At 43.1% G+C, this 16,993-nt stretch overlaps 1 protein-coding gene across 1 annotated transcript in view; it reads left to right on the top strand.

The window, feature by feature from the left end:
- Positions 1-16,993, top strand: part of Catspere (catsper channel auxiliary subunit epsilon) — a 95,910-nt gene that overhangs the window by 50,167 nt on the left and 28,750 nt on the right. The window contains exons 11-15 of the mRNA XM_008849187.1: positions 987-1,039; positions 5,909-5,959; positions 8,401-8,434; positions 8,500-8,579; positions 15,951-16,050. Of these exons, the coding sequence (XP_008847409.1) occupies positions 987-1,039; positions 5,909-5,959; positions 8,401-8,434; positions 8,500-8,579; positions 15,951-16,050 (318 nt within the window). The remainder of the gene's footprint in view (positions 1-986; positions 1,040-5,908; positions 5,960-8,400; positions 8,435-8,499; positions 8,580-15,950; positions 16,051-16,993) is intronic.

Below are 16,993 nucleotides of genomic sequence, written 5' to 3'. Positions count from 1 at the left end.
TCCCAGAGGAATGCATGGTCTGTGTTAATGAAGCATCTCAGAGTCCTGCGGTAGACACTATGCTGAGTGCTGTACCATAGTATCCATTATCAAACAAATAAACATAGATGCTGGTGGAACATGGCTACCTGTAATCCCAGCACTTGGGAGGCAATACGGGAGTATCATAAGTTAGAAGTCAGCATGTTCAAAATAAATATCCAGAGGTCTATGTGAAGTCCCTTAATTGACCAGTTATTCCTTTGAATACAGAGTCGTGCTGTATAAAGCAAAACTAACAAAGCCTAAGAGGCTTCTGCACATGATGCCACTCAATATCCTGACAAATGACTGCTCCAGTTAGGTACATTATAGAAGTCAGCAGGCAGAGTCTATGGTACAGGCCTCAAGCATAGGGTTGTAGCTGTGCAGGTAGAAGATGAAATGAGATGAGATCTATTTTCTGACATACTGACGAAAGAAAACAGAGAACCCTCCTTTGGGTTGCCTAAGCAGTAAAGGCAAGAAGCAAACATTGTGATCATAAGAGGAGGAAAGCGACCTAGACGGTATATTACAACCCTGTACTTAAAGGTTGTTGCAGGTTGAGCATCCGTTTCCAGAGTACTCAGAAATCTTGAAATTTTCAACACTAACATGATACTGGGAGTAGAAAATTCCACACCTGACCTTATGTGACAGGTCACAGTCAAAATATGAGTATACTAGAAAGATTGCACAAAATTGCCTTCAGGTTATGCTTATGTGGTACATAGGAATCATGAATGAATTTTGTGCTTGGTCTTGGGTCTCATCCCCAAGATACCTCATTATGTACATGCAACTATTCTAAAATCTGGAACACTTCTGGCACCTAGCATTTCAAATTAAGGGATAGTCAATCTGATTTTTCCAATCTGAAATATAGTGGATTTTGCTCTAATACTCTCTTAGATCATGCAAGGCAGAACTGCTGAACTCACTACATAAAATTATTTCATTTTTAGGTGTTCCAAATTGCTGTTGGCTGTGATGTGAATAAATACATTGTGGTTGATGGGCAAGTATACTTCCACTTGACTGGTCTTACTCTGGAAACAAATGGTGCTCTAATTGGTAATCATTAGTGTCCTAGTTTGGTTTCCTGTTGCTGTGATAAAATACTGACCAAAACCAACTTGGGGAGGAAAGGGTTTATTTCAGCTTAGAAGTTACAGTTCATCATCAAGGGAAACCAAGGCAGGAACTCCAGCAGGACCAGGAGGAATGCTGCTTGCTCCGCCTGCATCACTCAGCTGCCTTTCTTTTATGTGGCCCAGACCTGCTTACCTGGAATGGCACTGTCCACAGTGGACTGGACCCACCTACATCAATCAGCAATCAAGAAAATGCCTTACAGACATGCCCGGAGGCCAATCTGATGAAGGAAATTCTTCAAATATGTCCCTCTCCTCAGTTGTGTCAAGTTGACAAACTATGATAATTAGTGGTAATAGTAGTCTCATAACTGGCATGCCCATAATGAAATCCAAACCTGAATTGGAATTGGTGTCCAGTTTCAGCTGGTTTGAACTTACTGTCCAGTCAAATACTGCATTTGAATCACTCTAAAAACACAGCATTTCCTGATTCTGCACCTCCCTCTCAGTCCCCCATGTCTATATTTGCCATTACTTCTTTCGACACTTCAGTCTGCAGCACATCCCCAGAAAATGAGAGGGAGAAACCACCCCCTCTGTTTTCCATCCTACTTAAACCAGTTCTAACTTCATTTCTGTCAGAGAGTTGCTTACACCCATATCAGAAAGGCTTCCACTCCCTGCACCTTTTTCTGTGACCAATGGTTCCCTCGGAACACCCTAAGGTATGCATTTCCTCAACCTCATGATGAGACACAATGGATTTTTACATCCATTTGTAGCTCTCTTCTACATGGGAGAGAGTCAACATCAGCACACACAAGTCTATCTGACTGAGGTCTGGTGCGTAATGGGAGGCAGTAATTTACTATGGCTTCTTTCCTTCCGCTAGGGGTAAAGATGAGTCGGGGACCATTGGTTTTCATCTGAGTAGTTAGAAATATGGCTTGCTCTCATCCAAAACAAGTGTTTATTCCTAGTCAGGCAGGTGGCTCTTGACTGAAATCTCAGTACTTCGGAGGTAGAGAAATGAAGCTGCTGGACTTCAGACCAACCTGGCTTGCATAGTCAGTTCCAGACCATCTTGGGCTATATAACAAGACTATTTTTTAAAAAGTCTGTTCCTCCACCATTCTGATAATCTTTTGGTTATTACTGAATTGTAAAATCACTTCCTAGATTGATAACTAAGTATTTCCTTCTCACTCAGCATTTCCTAAACGTGCATTCCAAACACTTTCCCAAAAACTGTTTTTCAGGAAAGGTAAGAAGACTGACTTCTGTAGCCCCGGGGCACCCTTATTTGGGAATGATTTGCATCTCTGCTGTTAGTTTGGCACATGGACCAGCACTGGCATCACCTGGGACCTTGTTAGTGAAATGAAGGAGCACAAACCTCAAACTGTTAATTGTAATCTGCGTCTTGACAAAATTTCCAGGACACTAGAAGGAGCATTAAAGTTTAAGAACAATTGCTGTGAGCAACATGTGACCAAAATCAATTCTCAGTACCTGTCACATGCAGAATCCTTTCCCAGGCTCCTGATTTCCTTCTGCAGTGAGTATAGCCATTTAAACCAATCTGTTTCTGGGAAGGTCCAAGTAATAATGGGAAAGCTGCTCATCAGAATCACCTGAAGAGCATACCCGAGCTCCCTCTACATTTCAGTGACCCACTGCTCTGGAGCTGTGAGAGCTGGAGTTGCTTTGGTCAAGTGGCCTTCACAGGTACCAAGGAAGGCAGGTGGAGTCTGGGGTCCAAGGCACCTGAGGAGAGCTAGGAACAATGTTAATGAAGAAGAGCATCTTTCATATTATTTGTGTTTTTGCATTGTGGTTTGGGTTTACGGATTTCTTTGGTTGGTTGTGTGTCTGAAATTCTAACCTGCCTTTGTTTAGTTGAAGTTTGGTTCTGTCTATATTGTTGATGTAGCTTGGTTGCTTTCAGGTCAGGTCTGAGTACTTAGTTGGTCTGTGCTTCAGGTCCTCATTTTTTATTTTTTTATTGGTGGGACAGGATGGTTCCAAGCTGATTAGTAAAGACCTCTGCAGCATTGGGGAAGGCGCATCCCTGATTCAAGATTATGGGGCTCCAGTGGCTGGGTTCTGGCAGGCTAGTCAGGCAGGAAGATCAGGAGAGGGGCTAGGGCCAAGGCAGGGGTGGGGACAGTGTGGGGAGAGACTAATTAGCTAGGCAAAGTAGGTGTGGGCCCTGGAGCAGGAGCATGTAGCTAGCGTGGGTGCAGGGGAATCAAGGTACAATGGGCAGGGTCTGACTTGGAAGGCTAATCCAGAGGTCTCAGGCAGGGAGAGCATGAGTGGGCCTCAGCCCAGGGCTTGAATAGGGACAGCTGTGGCGAGGGTCTAACTAGCTAATCAGAGTAGTATGGGCGCTAGAACAGAGGAATGTAGCTGGTACTGGTGCAGGTGGATCAAGATGTAGTGGGTAGGGTCTTAGGCAGGAAGTGCTGGAGTCCTAGACCCAAGGCTAGAATGGGTACAGCCTGGGGAGACAGAATGTAGCTGGTCAGGTTGCAGGTGAGTCAAGACACAGTGGGCAAGATCTGGCTAAGGAGGTTAGTCAAGAAGCCTGGCGGGGGTTGAGGGGAGAAGGCCTAGGCCCAAGATGAGAATGGAGACAGCAAAGAAGAGCATCTTTCAGGGCTGTGTTTGGGTTCAGAATATATGGTGGTCTAGACCTCCAGTGTCCATCTAAAACCTGTGGTGGATGAGTTCAAGTTACATTGGAACCAGCAAGTCAAAAGGACCCAGTGAATAACAACTTGCTAAAAAAAATAATCATTTATAATCCATAGAGCCATCTGTCAGCATCAACCGTAACTAGAAATTATATGAACCCTTAAAATGGGTTCTCACCTATACAATGATCTCCAGTCACAGTAGAAATAGTGTTAAAAAATAAGTTTCTGACACCAGCATGGTGGTGTGCGCCTTTAATCTCAGTCCTCAGGAGGCAGAGGCAGGCGATCTCTGTGAGATCAAGTCCAGGCTGGTCTACATAGTGAGTTCCGGGCCAGATGGGACTACAGGGAGAGCCTCTCTCAAAAAAATAGTTTCTGTATTCGATGGTTACTATTGATTGTCAAGTTGGCAGGATCTAGAATCACCTAGCAGAAGTCTCTGGGCATGTCTGCAAGTCTCTAGATTAGGTTAATAGAGGTGGGAAGACCCATCCTAAATGCATCATTCTGTAGACTAAGGTCCTGGACTGAATAAAAACAAAAGGGAACTGAGCACCTTCATCTTCTGACTGTGAACACAGTGTGACCAGCTGCCTCACGCTCCTACCACTGTGCTGCCTCCACCATGACGGACTGTACCTTCAAACAGTGAGCCAAAAATAACTCTTCCTCTTCCTCCTCCTCCTCAAGTTGTTTTGGTTAGGCATGTTTGTCACAGCAAAGAAAACACTAATACAATGTGGAACAGAACAGATAAAGGAACTTGTCTATTTTGATACACTTAACTTTATTTTCATCTTTATGTGAATGTGTTTTAATCTATTAACCTTTCTTGTTGTCATACAATTCACATAGTATGTTTCATGGACTATTTTACTCATTTAAAATTTCTTTATTTTTATTTTATGTATATGTTTTGCCTGCATGTATGTGAGTGCACTATGTGCATACAATGCCCATGGAAGCCAGAAGAGGGCATCAGATTTCCTGGAACTGGAGTTATTGATGGTTGTTAGCTGCCATATGGGTGCTGGAAACCAAATCCAAGTCCTCTGGAAAAACAGCCCCCGTGTGTGTGTGTGTGCGCGCGCACACGCATGTGCGCATGCACACACATGGGTACAGGTGGCCCTAGAGGCCAAGAGGCACTGGATCCCCTGGGACCTGGAGTTATAGGCAGTTCTGAGCTGCTTGATGTGGTTGTTGGGAATTGAACTCTGGTCCTCTGGAAGAGCAGTCTATGATCTTAACTGCTGAACCATCTTTCCAACCTACAACATGATATTTAAACATCATTGTTGAATGGCTAAATCTAGCTAATTTCATATGTGCATTGTGTCACATAGTTAGCATTTTGTATTGAGAACACTTTACTTCTGGTATGTTAGCAGTCTTCAAAAATTCAATGTATTATTTACTGGGTTTCACCATGTGGTATAATACATTTCTTAAGTTTATTCCTACTATCTAATTGAATCATTTTATCTTTTGATCAAACTTTCCCTGCCTCCCTTTATTACTTATAAATTTTTAATAAACAGGAAAAAATGAGATAAATCAATAGATTTCAAATTCCAGTGTCTTCAAAAATATTTGTGAGCTGATTTAATTTTAAAAAAGGGGCGGGGGGACTGGAGAGATGGCTCAGTGGTTAAAAGTACTGATTACTCTTGCAGAGGATGTGGGTTCAAATCCCAGCACCCACATGGCAGCTAACAACCATCTGTAACTCCAATTCCAGGGGACCCAACACCTTCTTCTGGCTTCTGTGGGCATTGCACAACACACCTGCGCATACATGCAGACATGACACTCAGACACATAAAAAATGAAAAAAAGAAAGAAATGCTTCCTAGCACCGTGGAAACAGAGGCAAGCAGATCTCTGTGAGTTCCAGGCCAGCCAGTGAGACCCTGGCTTTAAAAAAGTCAAAAAATAGAAATACTAAGGCCACAAACTAAGAGAGTTTAATTCAGTAAATGAATTCTATGGCAGGGTCCAGTAAAGAACTACTGCGTTAGCTAGTGAAATGTGTATGCAAATATGTAAGGAATGATGTTCCAACTTCATTGTGTTTTGTCTTCACAGATTTAGTAAAGAAGGATGTCAGCGCAGAGACTTTTCTTATGTGATTGACAAGTAAGTAGTGGTTTTTACATAAGCACAGAGTCTGTGTTAATGTATAGCTAGTAGTTTGTAATCTGCTAGTGCTTGTTCATTGAATTCCCGTTGGTGACCATGTATTTGGCTTGACATGCATCAGTTTCAGCATTAAATAAGATCTGGAGACATTGTACTTAATCTTTTCCAAAAAATGCAAGAAACACATTTCTCATTGTCCCCTCTAGTTTATCTATCTATCTATCTATCTATCTATCTATCTATCTATCTATCTTTCTATCTATATCATCTATGTCTTTCAAACAAGGTCTCCCTGTAACTCCAGCTGGCTTGGCACTCACTATGTAAACCAGGCTGACCTTAAACTCACAGAGAATCCTCCTGCCTCTGCCTCCTGATTGCTGGGACTAAAGGCCTGTGCCACCACTCCCAACATAAATTAATTGAACATACAAAGCAATTCTCATTTAGTCTCATATCGGATATTATGCCTTAATTGAAGGATGACATATAAGTGCATCTATTTCCTACCTAATTCTACTAACTATAGTTAATCTAGTTAGCAGTTACAGAATTCATTTGAGTTCATGGTGAAGGATTCCATTACAAGAATAAATCTAGCAGGAGGCTGGAAAGATAGCGTAGAGGTTAAGAACCTATCTTAAGGTTAAGAAAGATAGCATCTTGCAGACGACCTGGGTTCAAATCCCAGCACTCACATGGCAGCTAACAATTGTCCATAACTCTGGTTCTAGGGGATCCAACAGTCTCTTCTGTCCTCCACGGGCATTGCATGACATGGGTGCACTTACATACATGCAGGCAATACACACATACACATAAAACAAAAAATAAATAAATAAATAAATAAAATCTAGCCAGCATGGTGGCACATGCCTTTAATCCCAGCACTTGAGAGGCAAAGTCAGGTGGATCTCTGTGAAATTGAGGCCAACCTTGTCTACATAGTGAGTTCCAGGCCAGCTGGAGCTACAGGGAGACCCTATCTCATAAAAACAAACATATCTAAATTAGGCAGTGACTGAGATTTTAAAATACACTTTTAGAGGCTAGGCAGGTGGCTCAGCAGGTAAAGTGCTAAGTTTGACCTGAGTTCAAGTTCCTAGAGCCCGTTTAAAGCCTGGCATAGTAGTGTCCATCTGTAATCCCAGTGCTGCCACAGTAAGATGGGAAGAAGAAACCAGAGACTCTTGCAGACTAGCTGGCCTGGCATACACAGTGGCAAACAGCAAAGAGAGGGTCTGAAAAAAAGATGGGAGGTATGAACCAAAACCCTAGGTTGTCTTCTGACCTCCATATGCATTCCATGGTGTATACACACCTGCACTCATATGATATGCACACATACAGACATCATACCCATACACACATCATACACACACAATAAATTAATTAATTAAAATACACATCTAGGGGGATAGAGAGATGGCTCAGTGGTTAAGAGCACTGACTGCTCTTGTAGAGGACCTGGGTTCGACTCCCAGCACCCACATGACAGTTAACAATTGTCCATAACTCAAGTTCCAGGGGCTCTGACACCTTCTGACCCCTGTGGGCATTGCATGACATGGGTGCACTTACATACATGTAGGCAATACACTCATACACATAAAATAAATAACTTTTTTTTGCCTTTAAAGACAGGGCCTCCCTATAGCCCCAGCTACCTGGAACACACTGTGTAGACCAGGTGGCCTTGAACTCACAGAGATCTGCCTGCCTCTGCCTCCCAAGGGCTGGGATTAAAGGTGTGCACCACCACACCCAGCCAATAAAATATTTTTAAAAAAATAAAATAAAACACATCTAGGAGTGGGGATACAGCTCAGTGGTAGAGTACTTGTCTAGCATGTATGAGACCCCAATGCTACCAACACACACGCACCCTACACCTTACCTGGGCATAAGGGCACACACACACACACACACACACACACACACACACACACACACACATCTATAATCCCAGTACTTAGGAAGTGGAGGCAGGAAGATTGAGGAGTTTGAGGACAGCCTGGACTACATAAGATCCTGTCTTTTCAAAAAACAACAAAACATTGTTGGTACTGATTATTTCATTTGTTAATGTTCCAGGGGGCACTGCATTGAAATAGTACAGTGAGCACAGGCTTTCTAATGACAAGTCCTTCTCACTAGCAAAGCAAGGTTTGTAGCCTTGAATAAGTTTCACACAATTTCTGAGAATGGTGCCATAGCCCCAGGTACAGGACAGGAATCTGCGCCTTGTTGGTTGTTGTGAGACTGTGTCAATGGATGTGGGGAAAAGTGTGAAAAATTCCTGGCCTGTAGGAAGCACTGAGTAGTTCTTAATTTTGTCTAATTGACTTGTGACATCTCCTAAAATAGAGTCATGCTTTCAGTTTTTAAATTTAAAAAGACGAAAGATAAGCAAATAATGAATAATGTCTTTTTTACAGGGCATATCTGAGAAATCAACCATCTAAAAACTTGGTAAGAAAGCTGTAATTTTGTCAATATGTCAACATGCACAATAACTAAAAGACTTCTGTTTCTAGAAAGTAAGATACGATTGGGGAAGATATGGCTGCCCACTGAGACTCGAATTCAAACAGAAGTTTAAACCCATAATACAACTGTAAGTATATCCATTTAAAATAATAATACATAATGCAACTGTATGCATATCCATTTAAAATAATAATACATAATGCAACTGTATGCATATCCATTTAAAAAAATTAATTTAGGGGCTGGAGATGGCTCAGCAGTTAAGAGCATTGACTGCTCTTGCAGAAGACCCAGGTTCAGTTTCCAGTACCCACACAGTGACTCACGACCATCCATAACTCCAGTTCTAGGGTATCTGACACTCTCTTCAGCCTTCTACGGGGACTGTCTCCATGTGGTGCACTTATATATATGTAGGCAAAACACTCATACACATAAAATAAAAATAAATCGAATATTTTAAAAATTTAAAAATTTAAAGTATTTAATAGACTTTTTTTTAAAGAATTGATGTGTATAAGGCTTAGTTTTCAGAATTAGTTATACAAACTTGGGCAAAGTTCCTATGTGTTGAGGGAGGTGACAGTTTAGCAGCTGAGACTTACATGGATGGGAGAGCTGTCAGCTTTTTGGATTGTTGCCCTCTCTATCCCTCCTCAGGGTAAGGATGAGTCAATAGTTTTGTGCTTTGTTGCTTTTCTCTGTGACTTTTTTCCACTCTGAGGATGGAACCCAGATTATATACAGGTTAAGCACATGCTCTACCACCAAGCTACATCCTCAGCCCCCAATTTTGTTCTTTCATTCTTAACTTATGATTGTGATAGTAAAGCCAACTGGACAGGATTTAAAATCACTATGGAAACAAATTCTGAGCATGATTGTTGAGGGAGTTTCTAGAGTAGGGTAACTGAGATAGGAAGACTCATCATAAATGTGGGTGGCATATGTTCTAGTTAGCCTTCGGTTGCTGTGACAAAACACTCTGACCAGTAGCAACTTGGGGAGGAAAGGGTTTATTTTCTTACATCTCCTGGGTCACATTTCATCATGAGGGAGCCCAAAGTAGGAACTCAGGACAGGAACCTGGAGGCAGGAGCTGAAGCACAGGCTGCTTACTGGCTGGGTCCTGTGGCCTGTGCTCAGCCTGCTCTCTTGTACAATACTGGACCACCTGCCCAGGGGTGGAACCACCCACAGTGGGCTGGGCCCTCCCACATCACTCAACAATCAAGAAAATGCCCCACAGACATGGCCACAGGCCAGTCCAATGGAGGCAGTTCCCCAATTGAGGCTCCCTCTACCCAGGTACAGTTAGTTTTCTGCAGTGATGTGGTCCATGCGAGGCCAACCATGCTCAGTACATTAAGGCACTTACTGCCAAGCCTGAAGACCCAAGTTCAATCCCCTGGACCCACATGGTGGAAGGAAAGAGAACAAACTCCAGACAGCTGTCTTCTGATCTCTACACATGTGTGCATGCACACACACAATAGATAAATAATAGGTATAATGTTCAAATGTTTAAGTTAAATGGCTTGCTAGAAAACTTAGAGAAAACAAAGACCAAATAACTTGTGCTCCTCGTTTGCTGTTGTGAATGAAATTGTAGCACGTGTCCCTTTGTGCACAGGTTTCAACACTAGTTCAGTTGTGCTGTTAGGGAAATTACTGGAAGTGAAGTCTCTATGTCTGAAACACCCACCTCTCAGTCAAGGTCCTCAGCCTGGAGGATAATTTGGGCTGAAGAGGGCTTGGAACTCTCAGGGTCGGAAGGCCATAGTGGTGGCCCAAGGACTCCAGTTTAGTTTTGCTGCCATAGCTTTCTTGCTAGGTACAGAAGGCCTCTGCCAGCATGTTTTGCCCATCACCTTCCTTCCCTACCCAGAACACTTCTAAGGTTCTACCCTGCTTCCTCTCCATCCTCCATCCCTCTCCATCCTCCATCCCTCTCTGTCCTCCATCTCTCTCCATCTTCTATCCCTCTCTATCAGGATCAGTGGTGCCATCATCCTAACCTCTCTGGTGTTGATCCTTTGTTCTTCTACTCAATCGCTAGTTTTCCTGGGCACTAAGGCTGTCTTTCCCCAAGGCTCTCCTTCCCCTACTGAGACCTGGTTTTGTGTTTGTTTCCTTGTTTTAGAATGCTTAGTCTTCCAGGAGTAAAATTAAATCAATAAAAAATAAATGTCTGTGACTGCATGCATGAGATCAAGCCAGCCAAAATCCCAGCATAGATGGGGAAGGGGCTCATGAAGTCATGCCCCCAGCTGAGGAGCTACTAGAAAGTGGTGGCTGCTGGGAGAGGTACAGTTAGTTTTCTGCAGTGATGTGGTCCATGCGAGGCCAACCATGTTCCAGTAGATGGTCCTGTACTCACACACACAGGCAGCACTAAGTGGACTCAGTGGGTTTAAAAATAGAGCACATGAAGTTGGTAGGGAAAAGTGGTGGGGGACAAGGTAGGGATTGGAGGGGAGGGAACGGGATGTACATTTGATCAATATATATGATATATATGGATTTCTTTTTATTTTATTTACTATTTTTATTTTATGTGTATGTGTGTACTGCCCACATATATGTAAGTGCACTTGTGTTGTGCAATGCCCGTGGAGGTCAGAGAGGGTGTCAGATCCCCTGGAACTGAAGTTACAAGTGATTGTTAGCTACCATGTGGATTCTGGGAATGGAACCTGGGTCCTTTTCAAGAGCAACCAGTGCTCCTAACCACTGAGCCATCTCTCCAGCCATATGTATGAAATTCTTAAACAATAAAAAGCTAAAACGAAAAAGTTTGAAATACAATAAATGTTAAAAATCATGTGTTCCCTCCCAATGAAGCACATGCTTCAGCTTTGCTTATCATTATTAAATGTCCACTTCGCAGCAAGTACTGTGCCAAATACCCACCAAGTACTGTGCCAAGCATTGGGAGTTCAAAGATCAAGAACAGTCCAAGATTCAGACACACTACATAAACACAGGAGCTGATACACCAAGCTGAATTACAGAAAGGAATGGGGTGGTTGGAATTGGAATTCAAAAGGAAAGAATCCAACCCGGCTATAAAGGAAGATGGGCTCTGGAAGATGTTCCAGGAAACTTGTGCTGGATGAAGGCTCTCTTTCCATCCTTACAGAAGAGTGGAGTGATTAAACATTTGCTTTAGCTGGATCTCTCTAGAGGATGGAATATACAGATAGACGTGTAAGTAGGAAGACCTATAACAAAAGTGTACTGGAAAAAAATGATTGGAAAAGAAACAAGGACAGAGAAGTTTATTTCTGAGACAAGTTGTTATAATCAGAGCTGATGACTGACATAAAGGTGCAAAGGGGAGGAGGATGAAGACAACAAGTCAGAGGTGACATTAATCAGAGGACACAGTTCACAAATGTCCATGCCACATCTACCGATCTTTAAGCATTTGTACCTGTGAACGCTCTGTCAACATAAATGAGCTATCTGTGTATCTAAAGGCTATCTCTCCACATATGAACCAAGTCCCCACCCCATTTCCTAATTAAGAACACTATTTCTGAACATTCCTGGCTTTCTCCTGCATCTTTTCCCTCGGTCTGCTAGATGAACAGAACCAATAGAATTAATATATATAAAAGGGATTTGTCAGATTGGCTTACTGGGTTCACCCTGGGTAGCCCAACAGTGGCTGTCTTCACACCGGAGAGGCTGAGAACCCAATAGCTGCTCAGTCCAGAAGGCTGGATGCCTCGCTTAGCCGTCTCCCAGTCTGACACCAGATTCCTAGAGGGTCACTGGCCTTCACGTTGGGAGGTCGGAGATGCTGGGTTCCGATGGTAGCAAAGGGTGGCAACAGCAGCAGTAGCTCACCAAGAGCACACAGGACAGATGAGCTCACCACCAAGGCAAGGGGGCAAAAAGCAAAGGCTTTACCCTTGGGCTCCTTACACCTGGGCAGATGCTGGAAGGAACTTTCCACCTTCAGCGTGGGTCTTCTGACTCCGATGAAGATAATCAAGAAAATCCTTCACAGGTTATCCTATCTAGATAATCCCTCACAAATGTACCCAGAGGCTTGTCTCATGGATAATTCTAGATCTTGTCGAGTTGACAAAACTCTGTACTGGATCTCTGTACTGGACCATCATGAAAATATACATTCACTGCGAAGGAACAGCAGAAAGGACCCTTTTGACCCTACTGCCGTCACCGACATCTACTCTTCTGTTCTTGCCCTGTCCCGCTCTGTTCAGATTTTATGACCACCTAACATAAAATGTAAATAACAAAAGACTTAATTAACACAATGGATCACTCATGAAGTTGAGATACGAAGATCAATAGCAAAGTCTCGGGTTCCAAAAGTGGAACCACCATAGAGATGTTACCGGTTATGGGGAAGTTAGCTGCCAACTAGTGACATTTCTGCACGTCTCAGATCTAATTGGCATTCTAATCCACACTAATGAAAATTAGCTAAAAGACGAAAGCTTGCATATGCAAGTATTTTTGACACATATTATCCATGAAGTAAAACACTACCAAAGATTATAAACACAAAAATGATGGATCATGCAATGTATATTTATAGCCACTAGATGGCACTGTAGCTCTTTGCATTAGTTGTCATGAGTCGATTGCGCTCTTTTTGTGGTTAAATAGAACTTGGCTTTGCAACTAACTTATTTGTTGCATTTACTTTATCACCTATCTATCTCGTGTGTGTGTGTGTGTGTTTGTGTGTGTGTGTGTGTGTGTGTGTACACATGTGAAGGTTAGAAGACAAATTGCAGAATAGGTTCTCTCTTTCCACCATGTGGGTTACAGGGATCAGGTCAGTCAGCCAGGGCTGTTACCCACTGGGCCATCTCACCTGCCCTTAATTCTTAGTAATTTCAAGAATTCCATAACTTGCACAAGATGGAATCAAAATCCTGCTGGTATTTGAGCTTGGCTCCTCATGAAACTACAAAATTCCTTGTGTCCAAAGCATTTTGCTGTGGAGAGGGTCCAGAGCTCTCACAGGACTTTTTGAATTTTCTGTTGTCCTCCTCACCCAGCAAGAGGTTGACGGGGTCCTCCATCCCCGACCTCTTTGAGTGCTGACCTTCTCAGTTCATCTTTTTATGATTTCTCAAAACTAGTGAGCACAGAAATAAAATTGCTTCTCAGCTTCTATTTAACACTTAAAGTTTTCCTACCCAACCTGTGAAAATGGGACAATAGCTGATTCTTATAAACAGTTCTGGATAGCAGCAAGTTACAACAGACCCAAAAACCCAGGTTCAGTAGCCTCTGTGAAGCAGAGATCTGGGCAGGGAACAAAGAGACACTGTCAAGGACCAGAATTTTTTTGTGAGACAGAGAGCTGGTAAGACAGAATTTGTATCAAAAAGTAGAACAGCAGTTCAAGAATCAGCAGCCTAGAACCAAGTACGTGAGGCCACGGTCTTCAGTGAAATCGCCACCCAATGGGATGATTTCATTCAGAAATAGGAGTAATAAAGTGCAGGGCATGGTGGCACAGGCCTGTGATCCCAACACTTGGGAGGTGAAGACGGGAAGATCAGGAGTTCAAGGGCAACCTCAGCTACATAGTAAGTTTGAGGTCAGACAGTCTGGGCTATGAGAGCCTGTCTCCAAAAAATGGGGAGGGGGACAGAGGGAGGGAGAGAAGGAGGGAGGGAGAGATGAGAGAGAGAGAGAGAGAGAGAGAGAGAGAGATGATAACTAAGAAAACCATGCAACCATTTTTACGGTTATAATTTCTACAATGCAAAAGAATTTATCAATAGCTCTTTGCTCTCAAACATTTATTTTTATATGATAGAGAAAAATTACCCTAATATAAAGTATCAAATCTCTTTAAAAACTCGCCCTGGGTCTGAGGGAAGTACTCTCGGCTTGGTGGGACTCGGGTATCCTACCCCAGCATGAGGAGAAGGGTGACCTGTCCACATAGGAATCCACAAGTCTCTACTGTTGGTGGAAGTCATCTTCCTTTCTCTGAGCATGGGCTGTTGGAGACCACTCTGTTTCCCAGCCCCTCCTCAGCTCTTCCCAATGCTGCTGACGCTTCAAGACTCAGTCCCAGTCTTCTGGCTGGCCCCTCCAGGGAAGTCAGCAACAGCTCCATCTTCATTAGAGTAAAGCTAAGGTTTCACCGTCTGCCACATGACGGACAAGCAATGAGTATGTGTTGATTTAATGACCCCAGGAAATCCTTGCCTTGTCCGTCCATTCCTCACATCCTGCTGCCTTTCTTCCTCTAATGTCTGCGTCATCAGGCCCCCATCTCATCAATATGTGGCCCCTATCAAAATGAAGACACTTAGGTTTCCAAATTTTCTTCTTCACTATTAGGTTTTAAAAAAAAGTTTTATTTGTAATATTTTCAATTATATGTCAGGGGAGGGGAGTATATGCACGTGAGTTCAGGTGCCCTTGGAGGCCAGAGGGGTCAGATCCCCTGGAGCTAGACTTATAGACAAGTATGAGCTTACTACAATGTGAGTGCTGGGAATCAAACTTGGATTCACCGCAAGAGCAACAAGAGCACTTAACCACTGACTCATCTCTCCAGCCCCCACTATTAGGTTTTCATTTTGAATAACATCTGTTTGGGGCTGGACATGGTGGTGTATGCCTGTAATGTCAGTTCTTAGGAGATAAAAACAGGAAGATCTGAAGTCAAGGCCAGACTTGGCTACATATCAAGTTCAAGGGTTCAAGATGAGCCCAGGCTACATGAGATCCTATATGAAAATAAAAACCCCAAAATCTATTATTTCACTCAGCTGAAAAAAAATAGACATATCTAGTAGGAACAAGGAAATTGAGAGTTCTGAGCCGGAGAGATGGCTCAGCAGTTAAGAGCACTGGTTGCTCTTACAGAGAACTGGGGTTCAGTTCCCAGCACCCAATGGTAGCTAACACCTGTCCAAAACTCCAGTTTCAAGAGATCCTACACTTTCTTCTGGCCTCCAAGGGCATTGTACACATATGGTGAACCTATATGCAGGCAAAACACTCACACACATAAAACGAATTATAAAAAGAAAAGAACATTGAGAGTTCAAAAGTTCAAGTAACTTCCCCAGGGTCACAAAGCTAATAAAAGATAAAGACTGGGTGTCACCATTGTGGTGGGCAGAATCCCAGCACTTGGGAGGTGGAGGCTGAGGTCCAGTTCAAGGTTATCCTCTACTGCTTAGTAAGTTTGGAACTATCCTGGGTTATATGAGATTCTACATCAAAAAAAAAAAAAGGCCAGGCACGGTGGCACCCGCCCTTAATCCCAGCACTTGGGAGGCAGAGGCAGGAGGATCTCTGTGAGTTCAAGGCCAGCCTCATCTACATAGTGAGTTCCAGGACAGCTGGGGCTACAGGGAGACTCTGTCTCAAAAAGACCAAAAAAAAAAAAAAAAAAGGATTTAGCCTAAGCCTAGCTGACGTGCAAGCTCCAACTACTCTACTTCACACTCAACTGTTATTTTTGTGGGTGTTTTTTCAGATTTGATGACAATGGCTTCATTAAAGACGTTGAAGCCAATTTCATCGTGTGGGAAATCCACGGAAGGAACGACTACAGCTTCAACACCACCATGAAGCAGGTAGGACATGTTTGAATTTAAACAGAACTTAGCATGCAATTTGATATGTCTTTCGGTTTTCAATCTACATGGAAAATTGAACCAAGCTGTGACAGGAAAAAAATCAACCTGATATAAAATTTACTTAAAAAAAGAAGACTTTGTCATAGAAAACAGCTGTAAGAAAAAATAAAAATAAAATAATGGGGGCTGGAGAGATGGCTCAGTGATTAAGAGCATTAACTGCTCTTCTAGATGACCCTGGTTTGATTCCCAGCACCCACATAGCAGCTGACAACTGTCCATAATTCCAGTTCCAGGGGATCTGACACCTGCTTCTGGCCTCCGCAGGCTTTGTACTTCACAGGCAAAACACTCATACACATGAAATAAATAAAATATTTTTTAAAATGGCTGGGCTTGGTGGCGCACGCCTTTAATCCCAGCACTCGGGAGGCGGAGGCAGGTGGATCTTTGTGAGTTCAAAGCCAGCCTGGTCTACATAGTGAGTTCCAGGACACCTGGGGCTACAAGGAGACCCTGTCTCAAAAAGACAAAAAAATATATATTTTTAAATAAATAGATAAAATGATGGGGGCTGGAGAGATGGCTAAGTGGTTAAGAGCATTGACTGTTCTTGCAGAGGACCCCAGTTTGATTCCTAAAACTCACATGGTAGCTAACAACCGTCCAGTTCCAGGGGGATCTGATGCCCTCTTCTGACCTCCATGGGCAGAGGACCCGAGTTCGATTCCCAGCACTCATATGGTGGCTAACAACCAACTCCAGTTCCAGGGGATCTAATGCCCTCTTCTGACCTCCACAGGCATTGCACAACACAGGTGCACTTATGTAATATGCAGGCAATACACTCATACAAAAAAAATAAAAAATAGGCCTGGCATGGTGACGCACACCTTTAATCCCAGTACTCAGGAGGCAGAGGCAGGTGAATCTCTGTGTG

This window comes from Nannospalax galili, unplaced genomic scaffold, assembly GCF_000622305.1.
Source record: "Nannospalax galili isolate Female #2095 unplaced genomic scaffold, S.galili_v1.0 scaffold543, whole genome shotgun sequence".
NCBI lineage: Eukaryota > Metazoa > Chordata > Mammalia > Rodentia > Spalacidae > Nannospalax > Nannospalax galili.
This window is presented reverse-complemented; position numbering and strand designations above follow the sequence as displayed.